At 40.9% G+C, this 18,686-nt stretch overlaps 1 protein-coding gene across 1 annotated transcript in view; it reads right to left on the bottom strand.

The window, feature by feature from the left end:
- LOC136433433 (usherin-like) overlaps positions 1-18,686 on the bottom strand; it is a 52,890-nt gene that overhangs the window by 15,095 nt on the left and 19,109 nt on the right. Inside the window, exons 34-46 of the mRNA XM_066425637.1 lie at positions 18,313-18,643; positions 17,743-17,911; positions 15,699-15,846; positions 15,367-15,521; positions 14,977-15,139; positions 14,387-14,566; positions 13,951-14,098; positions 8,440-8,579; positions 7,034-7,170; positions 2,012-2,453; positions 1,110-1,331; positions 577-844; positions 178-341 (exon numbers count right to left, since the gene is read on the bottom strand). Of these exons, the coding sequence (XP_066281734.1) occupies positions 178-341; positions 577-844; positions 1,110-1,331; positions 2,012-2,453; positions 7,034-7,170; positions 8,440-8,579; positions 13,951-14,098; positions 14,387-14,566; positions 14,977-15,139; positions 15,367-15,521; positions 15,699-15,846; positions 17,743-17,911; positions 18,313-18,643 (2,667 nt within the window). The remainder of the gene's footprint in view (positions 1-177; positions 342-576; positions 845-1,109; positions 1,332-2,011; positions 2,454-7,033; positions 7,171-8,439; positions 8,580-13,950; positions 14,099-14,386; positions 14,567-14,976; positions 15,140-15,366; positions 15,522-15,698; positions 15,847-17,742; positions 17,912-18,312; positions 18,644-18,686) is intronic.

The following is an 18,686-nucleotide window of genomic DNA, read 5'->3' as shown; positions in this document are numbered from 1 at the left end:
CAGGACAAGCATTTGTCTAAATGTGCAGCACATCATCTTTACTGTCTGCATTTTCAATGTGTTTTGCATTTTTTACAATAGCATGTAAAGCTCTTTTTTACAAAAGAGCAAAACTTCATTATTACCTTCATATTTCATGATAAGTAATGAAGTCTTGGAAATAGGATTACAACTCACTTGGTGGTGTCCATTGCACCCTGATGGCAGTGTGGTTGAGGGTTGTAGTAGTCAAGTTGGCAGGAGATGTAGGAACACCTGGTAGGGTGGTGGCCTCTGTAGCATTACTGGTGGAGGGGCCGATGTCATTGTATACTGTCACCTGGTACTCATAGGTGGTGTATCTGGGGGGAAGGGGGTCAAACAACCAAATTCAACTTGGCATTTCATTTAATATAGAAATACAGATGGATTGGTCAAACTGCTTCTGCACAAGATCTTCCAAAACCACAGCAAATGACCAATAAGAATCAAGTATTGAAGAATGGGAAACAAGGGCATGCAATTCATTAAAAAAGGGAAGGAAAAACATTTGCCAGCAAGGGCAGGCAGAAAACAACAACAAGAATTTTGACCTACCTGGTAAGACTTCTGTCATCATAGGACAGACCAGTGCCAGAATACACAGACACAGGCAGCTGCAGGTCTGGAGGTGCTGTGACTAGAGGCTGTCTGGTCTTGGTGCGGATCAGCTCATATCGGATGTTGGGTCCATTTGGGAATGCAGGAGGCTGCCAGAAGACAGAGATGTAGGAGTCGCTGATAGGCGTGGCCTCGGGGGCAGCCTGTCCTGTAGGTACCGTGGCCTGGGTGGAGGCTGGGGTGGCACTGCTCTGGGTACAGCCAGCTGCAAAGGGAGGAGGAGAAGATGTCATTTGATTCTCTTCTGACAAATGTTATGTAGGGAAACTACTGAGATGCAGGACATTGCATGACTGCTGTGCTTAATGAGTGATGCCCTATATTATGCCTGTAACTGCATATTGAACATAGGACTACCACTACAGCAGAGTTGGAGAAAAAAACATGTATTAAGTTGAATATCATAGCTGCAATCTTACAATACTCATTTATGATAGACAACTCAAAATGAAGCAGACTCTCCACCCTACCTGCCGTACAAGCCTGAATGGTGACAGAGTAGCTTGTGTAAGGCACCAGCCCCTCTACAGTGTAGGAGGTGAGGTTGGTGTTGGTCAGCTCGATCCTCGGATCTGGCATCCTGATGACGTATCTGGTCAGGGCACCGTTGGGTTGGCTCGGGGCCAGCCACGTCACAAACATGGAGGTGGGGCTAAGAACCTGGACCGTCGGAGGGGTCAGACCTGCTGGTCCTGGGGGCAAAGAAACATTTTTCTTTATTCTGAAAATAAACGTCATGGTTTGTGTCACATAAAGTCCTATCAAGGAGTATAGTAGAGATTTATAGGTCTATGTGCTGTATTGTAATCTTTTACTTCCTGGATTCATCTTAACCACACAAACTATCAGTACAGGAGTAAGCAGCTAAGTAGAGCACAACACATAGAGATAGACACTGACAATAGTGTGATAGGAATTACATTTTGCATTGTAATCTGCAAAACATGACTACTAAGATCAAGAAAAGCTAATGTCCCTCTTGTGACAGACAACTGTCAGGAGGGAACAGGAAGTGCTACCTCTAGAAGTGCACGCAGCTTGAGAGAGAGAACAGGCAGAGGAAGGAGTCTTTCTGCTGCCTGTGGAGAGAGAAAACCATAGAGAAGGAGGTTTGTACAACAAGGTCATGCAGTGAACATGCATCAGACATACGTGAACAAGGAAACGTCAGCAGTTGAGATTTACTGGTTGTGCAAAAAAGAATCTCCAATATCCCAAGGAAATTATAGTTTTCTGGGACAATAAGAGTGATGATCATCTTGATTTAAGAGATGCACAAAAAAGTACATACTGGATTTCACAAGAGTTGATCACAGAATAAGATGAGAACATAGAAAAGAACTCAAAGGAAAACTCATCATCTGTGACCTACTTGCAGCTTGTGTAGTGACCTCAGCCCAGTCACTGTATGCTGGCTCAGTGATGTCTTGCACGTATGCCAACATCCTGTACTCATATGTGGTGTAAGGTTGTAAGGTATCAGACTGGTCCAGATATGTCCGGGACTGTGTGGGCAGGAAGTTGGCCATCACATCCGGGGTGGCAGAAGAGCCTTTCAGTCTTCTCTGGAGTGTGTAGAGCCGCAGAATACCGTTGGGTGAAGAGGGCTCAGACCACCTGATGGTGACGGATGTCGGGGTTTGTGAGCTCAGACTGGGCGGGGCAAAGGAACCGGGTGCGGCAGGTGGGGTTGTCACGGTGATGGAGTCACTGCTGGAGGTGCAGCCCACCCTGGTGCAGACCTCCACTCTGTAGGTGTAGTCTGTGTACGGTGTCAGGCCCTCCATGCGGTACTGGGTTGTGTTACTGGGAACCTGCAAAAACAAAAACAGTCATCAGAGGGAAAAATTCCCAGAAATTAAAGTGGGATCCAATTCTGTGCAGCGAACGATGCTTTCAAGCCAAAAATTCTCCTTGTTGTTGTGGCTGCTGCATATCATTGAGTCCATACAAACCTTCTTCATCATCCTTACAAAGCAGCTATTACAAATTATTGCCGCATACTTTTCACCGGAAACAGGATGAAGACTTTATGAAAACAGTATGCTGCTACGCATCTCCAAGGCTAAGTTTTGGGCCCAGTCAATACTCAGAAGGTGGCACCGCCAGTTAAAGAAACAATAAAACATGGTTGTTGCAGTGAATAAGTTAACAGGGATTAACCGAAAACGACCTCCACATAAATGGTTGTAATGCCTAATGGTCTATGAAACATTTCTGCACCCTATTTTCACATCAAGGTCCCATATGTCTCCTGTTCTCACTTTAATAGATGGCAGAGAATTACAAGGAGAGCCCCCTAGGAAACTACTTTTCCAAACACATTAAAACAAGGAGCGTACCAAATGACCCATCAAACAGTGAAGGATGTGGAATAGGCTTATAGCACTACAACTATGGAATGGGAATGGAGTGGACCGGGCAATTCATACGGTAACTAGGGATTCCGGCATGCCAAAAGTCAATGCCTTCATTCTCCTTGGAGAGCAGGAAACTTTAAATAATGCAGGAAGCCATCCTCAGTCATTCACAAAACTGCAGCCTGCATGTTGTTGAGGAGATGGTGGAGATTATGGACATTCTTGATGAATGACTAAAGAGGACGGGGTCAGGTTAGGGTCTTGGATGGCCTTAAAGCCTATCCACCTGAATTTTATTTCAGAAAAAAACAGCTTTTATAACCAAACTAGAGTTCCACGAACACATTATCTTCGCCAAATAATCAAGGCTTATTATGGAGAGTGATTAATATTTACATGCCTATCACCCCCTGCAAATTTGATCATGCACCATACTATTTGGAAGTTATGATGGGGCGAATGGGTGTACTCTCCAAGCAAAGGAGTCGGTCTGGCTGGTTTTTGACGTGTTTTTAGGTGTTTTTGGCAGGCTTTCCATTTTGTCCCCTTTTCGTTATGTCGCCAACCGTGTTGAACAAAAATGCCTAAACTGAACGCGTTAAAAACCAGCAGGACCCACACCTCTGCTTGGAGAATAGTTTATTTATTTGACCTACATGTACGTTTATGCAAGGCCATCTGTTTACATGACCTTTGATACACTGTCCCATGTCCCATAATGCAATGCAGTGGGTTAACAAACTTTCCTAACTAATTATGCAAATTAGCTCCTGATTTGCATAATCAGTCATTGATTATGTAAAGTACCATCCAAGCTCCCTACATACCAAACATCACGACGATCTGTCGACCCCTTCTCAAGTTATTCATGTCCGAATGTCAAAACAAAAACACCCACTGCAGCTCTTAACAAGCCGCTAGGGGGCCAAAATTCACAGAACTTACTTTCTGTGGCATGAACTATCTACCACACAAAAATCATGACCATAGCACTTTCAGAAAATATGCCCCTAAATTTTGAAGCTCCGCTGCAGTACCTTAGGTACCTGCTAGAAGGCCCATTATCGAACTTGACCTTCCTTTTTGTAAACCCTACCCATCCACTAAATATCATACGGATCCATCAACAGCTTCTCAAGTTATGCTGGCGACATACAAATACACATCCACACAAAGCCCTCTGCAGTACCGACGGAAAACACCAGGGAAACCATTTTTGAACTTGACCCCCGTTTCCACAACATCTACACACCTGCAAAAAATCATGAAGATCCATCAACGTTTCCGTCACTTTTTTTGCCTACATACAAACACACAAAAATGCAAAGTCCGCTGCAGTACTGTTGAAAAACGCAAGGTAAACCATTTTCGAACTTGACCTTCCTTTGCACAACCACTACACACCTACCAGAAATCATAAAGATTCATTGAAGCTTTCTTGAGTTATGCTCCTGACATACATTCAGACCCACCCAACAGATTTTTCAACCGAAAACATAATCTTCTCCGAGTACAAGTACTCGGCGAAGATAATAAAGACTACTATGTCCTGTTAAATTGGCTACGATACGTAGAGAAGTCCTTTAGATTTCCCCTTCCAGTTGAAACAATGAATGTTCACATTTCTGCACAATCCTACAAGCTGTTTGCCCAAATACATGCCTGATCCTTCAGAGATTAGTGGGATAAGCAAACATTGAGTGATTGCTGTACGTTGTATTGATGCATTGTGTTGATTCTGTAAGAAGTAGACTTTGATACTCAAACCTTAGACTACTGGTTTTACCTCCAGTACCAATATTGGCAGTTGAAATTACCAAAGTTAGAAACAAGGATGACCAAATGTGATGTTCTATTTGCAGTTCAGGACACCCTTCTTGCTTTTATTGAGATATATCCACCCACACAAATTACCTGCCAACATAATCAGTGAACAATGGCCCCATAGTCAGACTTCCAATTTTCACCTAAAGCTTCTGCGAATAAGAAGGCAGACATCCTATAAACCTGCTAACAACATACATCCCTTTTTCATATAGGTTTAACTCTTTTCATTTGGGTTCTTTATCAGGGCTAACGGCCCTCAGGAAATGACCTGGCTTACAAACAGGGACATCTCAGGTTAAAGCACTCATCCACCTCACAAGGCCAGTATTCCATCTATGCTAGGGTCTCATTTACAAAAGCGGGCCCCGGCCGGGCAGTTTGCGAGGATTAAAATTATGATATAAAAGACATTCAAACACATGAAACATTAAAAAAGATAGTTATGAGAGTAATTTGTGTATATTTCTTTATGTATACTGTCTTTTTCGTTTCCGCAATCAGCCCGACCGGGTCAGGGTTTGGGAATGTGACCCTAGCATTAGATTGATGCCTGTTATTATTATCACTGTAACATCATAAAGTTCTGAAATTTGATGCTACGCATCTACTTTGAACCCTTCTTACTTTAAACCGGAGTCTAGTGCATGGTGGAATACAGATTTACATGTATCCTCAGTTAGCAGTCTCCTCACACAGAAAATAGCTCTAGACCAAAGGTGTAATTGTTCCTACTGTATGGGGTTCCAGGAAATGATGGATGCTGGTTATTTCAGAAATGAAAGGAGCAAGAAAGATTACCCGATACGGTACTTTTAGCAGAAAGTACCCAAAAAACAATTACTTTTAGAAGGCTGAATCCCCACTAAGGCTGAGTCAGACAATCTGTTTTGATTTTTCCCATGATAATCATGACAGGAGTAGAGATAAGCATAGAATCATACACAGTACTGACAACTACTTTGAATAAACAAACCTCAAGCTCTTTGATGTTTTCTTTCAATATGAGAAATATTTGATTTTGAGGTCCATGGCCAGATCATACGTTATCAACACAATGGCAAATAGACTCTTACTAAGCAGCTCTTCATGTACATTTAAGTATAGGGCATGAAATGACACTTCCTTAATGGGACTGACGCTTTCAATATGTACCATAAAAGCCCTACTGAATATGTCAGAGAGGCACAAAGAGGCTGGTAGTTTTGCTAAACAGATTGCCTGGACACAGATAATGGTATTTGTTCCACATAAGAATTACAGAGAAAAGAAGGACATGGATGAGGTTCCTTTGAACGTCGTTTTGCTTGATACTACACTGAAAACTGCTTGATAAATCTCTTGATATTCATCTCTTTTGAGGATATTTGACCCTGACTCTTAACAATCACTGTTTGTAATATAGGGTTGAATGGAAATCGATATTCTCACCTTTTCATAAAAGTATCCCTAAAATTTCCAACACACCCTTCTGCAAATTTTGAGATTTTCAAGGGAATATGCTTCAAATGGGCTTCTATAGATACAGCCATCTGGCATTTGCTCTTCAATAATGCTTGATATGATATTAGGAAGCTAGCTATTATATGAAACCTGACCAAAAACCTAAGTGTGTACTGCTGAAGACTACTTGAAAAATTTCCACTTCATGCCTATAAAAACCCAGAGACTGATGCCTGTTTTCTAGCACTACTGCTCATGCGACAAGAGCACCAAAGAGAGGAGAATAGGCACATTACAGGGAATAGCTGCTATAAATGTCAATGCTCCATACCATGGACCACCTTTCACCCACCTAGAACCCTGTTTATAAGAGGAAGAACTGCCCAGCTGCCACTGGTCAGATAAGTAATCCATTTAGTAAAACACAGATTCTGAAGTGTAACTTGATTCATTCATTCTGATTATACTTTACTGCCAGTAGTTGATAGTCATTAATAGCTATGCAATGAAAGGTTATAAAGGAGTTAGGACTCCCTCAGCTTGCTAAATTTACACTTTGTGTAGATTTTATGTATATGATCTTGCTAGTATGACTTTTTCACCAATAAATAGGTACTGACTCAGAGTTGGTGACAAGCTTCTGGCACTGGCCTGACCGGGCAAATATGGTAGGTATTGCCCTGGGCAATCAGACCAATGGACTTGCCCAACCCTGAAGCCAGAGAGACATGGTTGTTCTGGAGCCTATACAAGTATGCTGAACTCACTGTAACTTGTCGCGCGCTGTTCTGGTACAGTCGGTACTCTGTCAGGATGCCATTGGGTTCTGCAGGAGGCTCCCAGGTCACACGGAGGGTGTAGGCATTGATCACTTCCACCAGCGGAGCATCAATGGAACCAGGGCCTGGAAAAAATATACATTTTTAAAAAACAATACCCAAAATTTCAAAGATGTTGGCTTTAGGCCACACCAATTCATTTTGTTGCTTCTTGGAATAGCCTGTCCTGCTTTTCCCATTTTCTAAAAAAAAAGGAAAAATTTGGTCGCTCTTCCCATTCACAAATTTTCACTCCCAATTTTACTATCTGTTCAGTTGTAAAACTCGATAGCCACCAAAATAGATTATAAAGGCCTGCACATACTTAGAAAGTGTGGTCACATTGATCATAAGTTATAATTTTTCATTTACTAAAAGTATTTCTTAATATCAATCCATATATTACATGGCAAAAAGTAATTTTCTTACTGAAATTATAGTACTAGATCAAAGAAAGGGGTGCATTGCATCAAATTAGCCATACAAAGCTGAAACTTGAATAATTCTCTTCTTTATGTTATGTTGACCCTTATCTTCACCCCAGACTATTTGCAAAAAATTTTATTTTTATTTTTTTCGCCACGTCGCTCCGATTTTTTTCTGAAAAAAATCTGAGAATCAACAAATTGAATTGGTGTGGCCTTATCTCAATAAAAAACAAGAATTTCAATGAGTCCGAATAAAACTCTTGACTTAATGATATATTCAATTAGTATTAGGAACTGTCTATCAAAAAGAGAAGAAGTTCATGAATGTGCATGGCATTAAGTCAGTTAAAAGAATTCATTCCACAATTGCTGATTCAAAAATCATGCCTACTTGCTTGTTTCAAATTAGTGGTTTATCCACAGAATAATTCCTGTGAGCCATGATGTCTGTAGCTTTTACAGTGATTAGACCAATTAAGCATATCAGGAAAAGCTAATTAAACCATTAATCAATGTGTGTGGCTGACATTTATAGCTGACTTGACGCTGACATCGTCTATAATCTGTGGTGTTAAATACAATATTAACATGGCCACCTGCTGCACCCATTCTTGCATTGACTAAAAAACATTAATAATGTGGAGAACCTTTGGCCCTTAGCCATATATAGCAAAATGTGCAAAGACTAAGTTGTAGTGGACTGACCGATAAGGCACTGGCTAACAAAGTGAATAAATCAATTTTCAATGACTTAAGCATGTTCAAATTACAGGGGGTAATTTTATCTATCACCAACTGCATGTCAAGCTAGAAATTCCAATTTTGTTCTTAGCAAAATCATTTTGGTAAGGACTTGTTTAGGAGTGTTTGAACTTGACAATACCCCAGAAGACCTGTGTACGCAGATATTAGATGAACTTTACTTACGGTCCTCTGAGGTGAACTGTGCCGCCCATTCACTCTCTGTTTGGCCATAGTTGTTCCCCGCGATCACCCTGAATTCATACTCTGTGTAAGGTCTCAGACCTGTCTGTGTGTGACTCCTAGATGTGGATGGTCCAAAAACACTGCATAGGGAACAAGTAAAAATACATAATCAGAATGTCAGAATTGTTTGGTATAACTGCATCACACATGGATCCAGTGAAGAGGCATACTATATGAAAGTCTGTAAAAAATCTTCTAGTTTCTAACAAGTCGAGGAAATGTTGCAAATTCAGAAAAGTAAACAACAATTTTCTTATGACTTTTATCAAAGGAAGAAAATTTGTGCTACATGTATGAATTAAAAAAACCAGTTGAGTTAAACAATGGCAAAGCAAAACACAGGAAAAATTTATCAAACATCATAGTTACTTAAAGAATTTAAAAAAAAACCTAAACAGGGTAACAGACATACAAATCTACATCCATCTAAAACTCAACTTGATGGAATTTAAGTACCCCATAGCATCTGTACTAAAATGACAAAAAAACAAATTAGTATTTATCATTTTACCTGTGGGTTATCTCTGTTCCCTTATCCATCCACAAAGAATCAGTAGAATTGGAGACCAGTTCAGGCAGAATGACTTGGGTCTTCAGAAAAGAGTAGAGGCGGAGAAAGAACAGCACCAGTACAAAAACCAGAGTCAGTGCAAACGAGAGGGAAACTTTGAAAGAAGACATGGTGCAGAGAGGCAAGATGCTGCTCTGTGGGCAGCTGACAGGGAACCTGCACCACCGAGAGCCGCACACATTGTGACTGCTGCCTCCCAGCAAACAAAAGTGTTGATTGTATCAGGAAATCATGCCCAGAATCACCAAGATCAGCAGTCTTGTTAATAATTCAATAGAAAATGGAGCATAAATTTCCCGGACGTGGACAGCTGTTACCAATCAATTGGGACTGTGGAGGCTGGTGGCAATGAGAGCGATGGTGATGGGGCATGACCACCAGCTCTGGTTAATGGCAACACACCTACAGATGTATTACCATGATGAATGAGTCTAATGCTTCCTTCTGCATTTGAGAATAGTTCAGGTCTTTACATAGCAAAACTGCTATTGCTTAGCTATGCAAATGGCAAAACATGTCAAAGCAGACAAGGCACAGGAATTGGGTCAAAGAGCACTCTGTCGATCAAGGATTCCAGTTGGTTCCTGCTGCTTCCAACCTCAACCAAGATCAGCATATCAGGAATAAAATCTGCTGGATAGTTACGCCGCTACAAATTGGGGATTCAAGTCACTCTCTGATGTCCTGGTGAGATTACATTTCCCCACCTACTCATTTACGTTTAAGGGGGCTAAAGCCTGCCCACTGCTTCTCCATTACTGCAGGAAGCAAGCTGATGATGCTGCTGAATTCAGCACAGGAGTCAGACATATGCAAAAAGGTCTGGTGCCGTGGTATGATTAGCCCTGGCAGAAGATAAGGTGTCCCACTTTGGAAGAAAATGTCAGCTTCACAAAAACACCTGACGTTGCAAGCCCAGCAAGTATTAAGTTCAACACTAACAGCTGGCATTTATACAGCATTGACTTTGCTTCTCACCTCTATTTGCCGGAATGGATAAAGGTTTAAAGATCTATCTATGCCTTACGGCATCGTATCCATACTTTAATTTGGACCTATCATACTTATTGTGGACAGTGCTGACCTCCTGACTCCCCCTGTGGTGGGCTGGACAGCTCAGAGATTAGGTTTGTCGATTATCTCTCTACATGCACTGCTTGTACTGTCCATTCTTGCACTCACATATCATTTATGCCAAATACATCTCAATTTTGAAAAAAAAAAAACATTTGCTGAAATGACAGCTTATCTAGAGCCAATTTGGCAAAAGTAGGTGATGGCACAGGAGTAGACAAAGAGAAATCGTGGAGGAAGATGTCATGTGGTCTGCCTTTATGACTTGATTGTGTTTTGTGGGCAAGCATCAATTCAAACATGATTGCCAAGAAGCCAAAGCGCCCCAAGACTTGACCATGTTATGAATTTCAAATTATCAGATGACTGGTGTGATTAGATTTCTTTCCCAATATTGATCAATAAAGACAGGTTTTTGGTCAGATTTCATCATTTGTTTTAAGAATTCAAAGCATTCTTGATGCTAGCATATCTGTATTCCCTGAAAATATGTTTTTTTTCTAGCGTGGAAGGTCCTCCAAAAATCGTATACAAACAAGAGTGACCATTTTTACCTAAAAGGACTTGTCACTAAGGATGCTTTCTAAAGCTTAGCAATGATTTCAAAGGATAGAAATTACATAACTGCTGATAAAGACCCATGACCAAAAGTTATAGACATGGCACAGCAAGCACCAAGACTTTGTATGCACTAGGCATTGATGTAACAAAGTGGTCTTGACTCATGTGTGCTACTATTTCACTGCCTCACAGTCAGAGAGGTTGAACACAAGTATTACCAACAGGTGCAGGAGATTATAAAACTATCCACAATGAGTTAGAAGCCCAGAAATCCTCTCACAAAGAACAAGGAAAGCCTTTAGTAAGCAGCTTATGTGTACATATTTCTGACACATGTCTTGTGAGCTGTTTGACTATTGCATTTCCTCCAGCTGCTTCCATAGGCTTAATGCTTACAGGTTGGCCTGAGTAATGTTGTTCTGGTACTCTTGGCATTTCAAACACACTCAAAATCTTAAAATTCAGTAAAATTTCATGAAAAGTAAAGTTTGAAGCCAAGATATAGCAGTTGCCAAAGATAACCTAAAACAGAAGCCCCCATACTAGCCTTGACAAAGTAGTGTATTGATTTCTGAGTTGCAAATTCCAGAAACAAATGACCAACTTCATTGAGGCAGTGACTGATACATGGTATAGTGTACCACATGTGGTCATTGATCAACTATGATTAATTTTCTCACAAAGTGATTCATCATTCAAAACGCCAGTAATGCGGAGCATTAGATGGACTTGCATAGGTTATCAATATCATAAATCTAAACATCAATGGTAATGCCCTGTTTTCTGCATTGGTAAGGCCTAGAAAAATTAATGTTGTGTCCAATTACGGTCCTGACAAAATTTGGTTTGGTAGGCAGGAAGTCTTCTGTACAAGCACAAGCACAAGTACTTGGGTTTGGCGGGTATGATTATATAACCTTCTCTTAATAAAAGAAATGAGGAGAACATGTTGGAAAACGATTTTATAATATTTTCAGCCCTCAGATGTCAGATCAAAATTTCAAAGTGCCTTGCCAGAGGTAAACAAAAATAAAGGCTAGAGTCAGCTGGTTTTTGCTAGGGTCAGTCAGGTAACCAGAAACACAACATTTTTTATGGGCCCTAAGGCAACAAACATGGGAAACTACAATACTCCCTGAAGTCACAGTCTAAACACTGTATGTATTGCATTCCCTGCACTTCCCACATTGATTATTTCATTATTGATCATGGAGCTTAAATGCTTTTCAGTCTCTAACCAAATACAGCTGTGGGCATTAATAGGACGATAATATGAAAGTTCCACATTTATTACAACCACAGCTGCAACCTGAATGTGCACTATTGGAAACCAATGAAAACAGTAAGACCAACAGGATTGCTTGCTGAAGACTTTCTTTGAACAGAGTTGACCTCAAACTTAACAAACTACTTGGGATTGTGCTGTCATTCATAATTAGTATGTCTGCATATGGACAACTGTGGATGCAGATATGTACTAGTAATCATACAAAACCTACAGCAGATTTGGCCATCTGCCCTGTAGATTCTATTGTCTCACACCTGCCTAAAATGAACAACCTATGCTAGCATATACCTGCATATACCTTGCTTAGGTTCAGCAAATTATATTACAGGTTTTACCTAATCTAAATCTACACAGGCTACTAAGATGGAGACAATGACTTTTCCCAGAGTATAAAAATAAAGGAGACAATAGTCATGTAAACTTCACTTTTTGCTTCTTTTTGTAGATTTCTGATACTGTAGCACCAAATTACATAGTAAAAGTATAATCTACACCCCTGTTTTAACTGGAGGTGACATTCTTCATAATCCTGGAAATGAAAAATACAGCTATAAACATAATGGATGCAATACTCCCTTTCAAAACTTTTAGTCTACACTCAATCATGAGAACCTGAGAGCAACAAAAGCACTTGAGGTCAACCTGGCCCCAATTATTTGAACAGCCGGCAATGTAGTAAATGGCCAAACACCAGGAGCCCTACTGTGATATATGGGAAAGTAGGAAATAGCTGTGACCTTCAGTAGTAGGCTGTAGTGAACCCTGCATTAACAGGCATGAAATGTGCAAACTTTGACCATTTTGACAAACACCATTAAAGTCTGACACTCAATCATAAAGAATCAATATAGATTAATGCTGCCCCCAGGACTGTGATCAATGCTCATACTGGCCTATCTTAGTTCCCATTTTCCTGTACACAAATCCAATATTCAATACATTCCATGTCAAATTCATTCTTCAGGGTCTTTGAAGACCTAAAATCAAACTAGTGGAGCCTACATGACTTCTGAGAGATACTTCTCAATGCTTAAAAAATACAAGAACAACAGAATTCTGTCATCTGCTTCCTATGTGATATTGAGTCCACTTGAGAGACCACTTTTCATTCACTGTACACTGAAAGCAGCGAATGTCTTATTGTGGAGCAGCAGAAACAATGGAAAAGTCAGACTTGATGACATGGAGAAACAGGGCAATCAGAAATGACAGACTTTACCTCCTTATCTGTACTACTTTGGACCCTTCCAATCTTACAGATTAAAAAAAATAGCACTGAGGACACATATACAGCATTTTGTAAATTGGGAACCACAGCAATTAACACACACATAAAGGCACAAGAACACAGGCAGACAAGCCAAAATAGTACACTTTATTCTCCTAGAGTGAATAGAAATGACTTATAGTTCCAGATGCTAGCCTGTAGCTCTTTAAACATCTAAGCTGTCATCAGATTAAAGTATGCCTGGCCCAGTAGTTAGTTTTGGCATGTTTCAGCACCAAGGACAGCTACTTTACTCTTCTTCTCCATTTGAAAGCGGAAGTGTGTATTTTTTCAATGCTCTCAACACATGATACAACCTCTCCACTTCGTTATGAAACTTCACACTCCTTGTATATTGAAGCCACCTAGTTGGATAGGTTAAAGCAAAGTCGTGTATGATGAAGCAGAAAATGAACAGGCAACTTCTGAGAAACAAGGTAGGTAATTGGGTAACCCAGGTACCGTAACAGTCCCCTAACCTGAGCTATCAAATGGCAGACAAAGACAACAGCTCATGACTCAAATATTCATAGCTGATTCAGCTCACTGAACAAAGGGTGCTGTCAGTGCCAACAATCTACCAGTATATAGAATCACGGCTTTTATCACTAGTATTACCCGAGCACACTTGCATTCCCCTGGCTTTTGTAAGAAAGATGAAAGTTTTGATTTGATCTAACAGTGACTTACATTTGCCCACTGTTGCTGCCTGCTTGCCTGTACTCCAGCCTGTAGTCTGCGTTGCCAGGTGCATTGTTCCTGCCAGCTGCATCCCAGGTGGCCCGGATGGACGTGGCAGACGCTGACACCAGGGTGGGGGGACGTACTCCGTCAGGGGCTGAAACAACGGGAGAGACTTGCTTTTATGGCAAGAAAATCAACAAATACCTTGGGGGCATCCTCACAACAGTTTGATTTAGATGTACAGGGGTTAGATGTGACAGGTCATTCATTGTGACTGCATTGACCATCTTGAAATCAGCCAGACATCAAGATCTTTATCTATCTTTTCATAAATTGCCTATTTCCCTGCAGCTGATCAACCGTAATAAGCTTCATTTTCAAAATAAAATCCTCTGTCACATTAAATGTTGCATGTATCACCAAAACATAGACACTTCCTTACCTCCTTCTGGCATTGTAGCTGTACGAGTGTTGCTGAGAATGAAGCCTTTACTGTTGGAAGCATTGACCTGCACAGTGTAGGTGGAGAAGGGGATGAGGCCAGGGATGGTCACCCACTCATCAGTTACAAGACTGGTGTACAGGGACTGGGTGTCCCTCACTGTCGTGTAGTCCCAGTTATCTGTAACATAGCACCAATTAACATTGTGTGAAACATTTGTTAAGATTATTGAACTCTGAATACTAGATAAAGGTAACTATGCAGTAACATATCATGATAGAAATATGCAGACAGTGCAGTATCCAAAAAAGTAAGTACTATTAATTTTTGTTTCATCTGCTGGACCAAACAAAGCATGTTCCAGAAACATGTAGTAGAAACCTGTAACAACACATGTTTTCTCAAATATATTCTATTACAAACTGAGGCAGGTTTACATGCTGTTGAAAATACCCGAAAGAATCCTCTGAAGTGCAGTGACATAGTTTTAGTGTATCTATTTTGCCATTTTTTGCTAACATTACAGAATGACAATTGTGATGTTTCCCCTTATCACAGCACAAAGAAGATCACCCTTTAAACTTGCTTACCCTGGTCCCTGTAGAATATCCCAGTAAACAGCACGTTGTATGACACATTCCCATTCGGTCGTCCAACACCACTCCAGCGTGCACGGATAGACCTACTGTCCAGACCTTGTATCTCAAGGGTCACTGACCCCACTGGGGCAGCCTCTTGGGTCCTGCCACTGACCTGTCAGCACAAAGACAAAGAAATCATTGTAAAGTATGTGGAATATAAAGTCAAGGTATAGAGGGTTTCCTTTATTGTGCCCTCGGGATTATCGCATCTATGAATCTTAATCGCCTTGAGTTCGAGATTACTTGTTTTTATATCTGTGAAATAAGACTTGACTCCAACAAAACTCAAACTTATAAAAATAAATGACAAATTTAAAGTATGGTATCAGTTCTCCATACCTTAGGTCCCAGCCCACACCCCCTTGCTGTGCATGCCTGGACCTGGAAGTAGTGTAAACTCCATGCTGATAGCCCGTCTGTCTCATACGTCATCGAGTTTGATGTGTTCTGTACCGGAATGTCGTTCATGTACAGGGCATAGCTGATGATCACACCTGAAATGAAGGTTGATTCTAGTATCAATAAATGATCATTGGCCTTAAAGTAGGGAAATGGTTGAATAATACTTATCTCAGTAGGCATCCAAATCAATTACCTTGATCCAATTCTAGCACTAAGGCTAATGATAAAGCCTATGAAGCATCACTGATTGCATTCTACAACTGGCTCACCATTAGGTATCCTGGGTGTCCCCCATGTGGCTCTGATGTGTGAAGGGCTGTCAGACTCCACTGTTGGTGCTGGGACTCCCTCGGGTGCACTCTCCTCTGTAGTGGCTACAGATGCAGCACTGGTCCGACAGCCTCCACCTGTACATGCCTGGGGACAGATGCAGATTTCTTACACACAAGCTGATGCAGGGATAGAAGCAACTCAAGGGGGACAATCTTGAGAAATAAGTTTCTGTGGTAGGGAAATATTCAACCATAGACCATCTTGGTAGTCAGTCATTTTGTGTATTTAAGGTTTGCCAGTAGTCATTTTTCTCAGAGGGTGTCACAAGTACTCATATGTTCTGGTCACATGCAACTGTGGGTACATGTATACTGTGTTAGTTATTAACATCCTAAACGGGTCCCCCGAAAGTACGAAATGGAACGAAATGGAACGAAATGGAACGAAATGGAACGAAATGGAACGAAATGGAACGAAATGGAACGAAATGGAACGAAATGGAACGAAATGGAACGAAATGGAACGAAATGGAAATAACTAAAACTTATGTAACATTATGAAATGAAATACCAGTAGATATCGAAATATAAAGAACGTTGTAACATTCACAGTAGACGGGAACAGGAAGCAAATACATAATATAACGTGTTTTATTTCTTGAATCTGTTTGATAATAGTAAATACAACGTTTTTGCCAAGTTTGTGTGGCTTGATTCTTCCCTGAAAATGGGAGCGCCGCGTGCAAAGAGATCCACCGCTCTTCCTTTGTGTTTATCAACTATCTGCAAATGAACTGCTGAAAATAGCAGGGAAAACAAGCAAACGGAACTGAGTATCGAAGTAAGGACTAGATTATACAGAGGTTCGTGGTAACATTGCATCTCATAATTCACCAAGAGGGCATGAGGCAAACGTAATTTTATTATTTATACAGCGTGTTTGTGTGTTGCAAATGGAGCCCCGCATGCAAATGAACCGCCAATGTTGCCAGCGCATCAGAACTGTGCACGTGGGCGTGCTACCGACAGGTTGAATCAAACTCCGACTTCCAAGTTTTATTTATATACGGTTTTAGTCCATAACTAGTACGTAGCATATGCATATCTCCGCAACAACGATTTTTATACAACCAATTGTTCGGCTGATCGGCTGTCGGAGAATGGACCCCTACGTTAATGATATGCAAATGCAGCTCTGCGCTGTGTCACCAATGTGATAATTCACACTCCATTCAATCACGGGCGTGGCCTGAGAACTACCGCTGGATACATTCCTGCTTCCTTGTTCACGACAAAACAAAGGGAGGGTGTGAACGAGCAGGAAATGGCTTCACAGTTCACAACACGCAAACACGCTGTATAAATAATGAAGTTACGCTTGCCTCATGCCCTCTTGGTGAATTATGATTATGAGATGCAATGTTACCACCAACTTCTGTATAATCTAGCCTTTACTTTGATACTCAATTCCGTTTGCTTGTTTTCCCTGTTATTTGCAGCAGTTCATTTGCAGGTAGTTGGTAAAATCAAGGAAGAGCGGCCGAGCTCTTTGCACGCGGCGCTCCCATTTTCAGGGAAGAATCTAGCCACACAAACGCGGCAAAAACGTTGTATTTACTATTATCAAACAGATTCAAGAAATAAAACACGTTATATTATGTATTTGCTTCCTGTTCCCGTCTACTGTGAATGTTACAACGTTCCTTATATTTCGATATCTACTGGTATTTCATTTCATAATGTTACATATGTTTTAGTTCGTTCCATTTCGTTCCATTTCGTTCAATTTCGTTCCATTTCGTTCCATTTCGTTCCATTTCGTTCCATTTCGTTCCATTTCGTTCCATTTCGTTCCATTTCGTTCCATTTCGCACTTTCGGGGGACCGTCCTAAACTACATTTGCAACATGTCATCTTACCAGCCAGATTACTGCAATCTTTGTAGGTGTAGAGAGGATGCACAAATACCACTATTTGGGCTACTGTTTTATCTTCAACACATCACATGCACATGCAGATGTAAATAGACAGAAGTACTTACTGCCACCCTGATGTAGTATGTTGTCCCACCAGTCAGGTTGGTAAGAGTGTAGTCCCTGAAGGCAGTGGCTGTGCTGTTGTACACGACCTCTCCTAGATCAGCCTGTACCATAGACCTGTACACTATGTATCTCTCCAGGATGCCATTCAGCTCCAAGGGCTCAATCCACCTGGAGGCAAGGTAATCTTTTTACAAACTTTCAACTGAGATTTACAGATATCTTTCTAAAAAGTTGTGTTTTTATATGTAAAATCAGGGATACCTGAAAAACAGGCTTCACAGCCTGAGTTGTATTTGCCCTGTATAAATAAAATGAAACAAAAAAATAAATAAATATAAAAATGTAAAATTGTACAACAGAGCTTCATTTTGTTCTTAATAAAAATATAATGATCTTCAATCAAATCTGGGCTCAAATGGTCCTAAAAATTAAGTTTGTGTGATACTGTTAATAGATATCAAAGTGACAAGATTAAAAGACATACAAATGCTAGATTAGCTTAAGATGAATAGGAATTCTAAGCAAACGGAAAAAAATGTCTGATAGAGTCCTTATAATCCAAAACTTACTCTGCATAGATCTCCTTTGCCCCTCGGACCTGGAGAGTGGGAGGGTCCATGCGGGAGGGGGGCAGCTGTGAGGTGGTGATGACAGCCTCTGGACTCTGTGTACACCCTTTAGCATTACAGGCCTCCACCATGAAGCGGTACGTTGTAAAGACTGTCAGCCCAGTGACAGTATGGACTTGGAGTAAGTTGTCAGCTCTGTTGATGCGAGAGCCATCCCTGAAGAGGTTGTAGCCCAGGATGAGACCGTTCGGCCGGTCTGGCTCGTCCCATCTTAAGGTCAGCTCCGTGGCTGAGGTGGCTGTTGCATACGGTGGGCTGACATCATCAGGAACTGGAACAGTAGCAGAATGGTTGATGCAAATAAGATTCAACAT

The sequence above is a fragment of the Branchiostoma lanceolatum genome, chromosome 4 (assembly GCF_035083965.1).
Source record: "Branchiostoma lanceolatum isolate klBraLanc5 chromosome 4, klBraLanc5.hap2, whole genome shotgun sequence".
Classification (NCBI taxonomy): domain Eukaryota; kingdom Metazoa; phylum Chordata; class Leptocardii; order Amphioxiformes; family Branchiostomatidae; genus Branchiostoma; species Branchiostoma lanceolatum.
The sequence above is the reverse complement of the archived record's forward strand: the minus strand, read 5'-3'. Positions and strand labels throughout refer to the sequence as shown.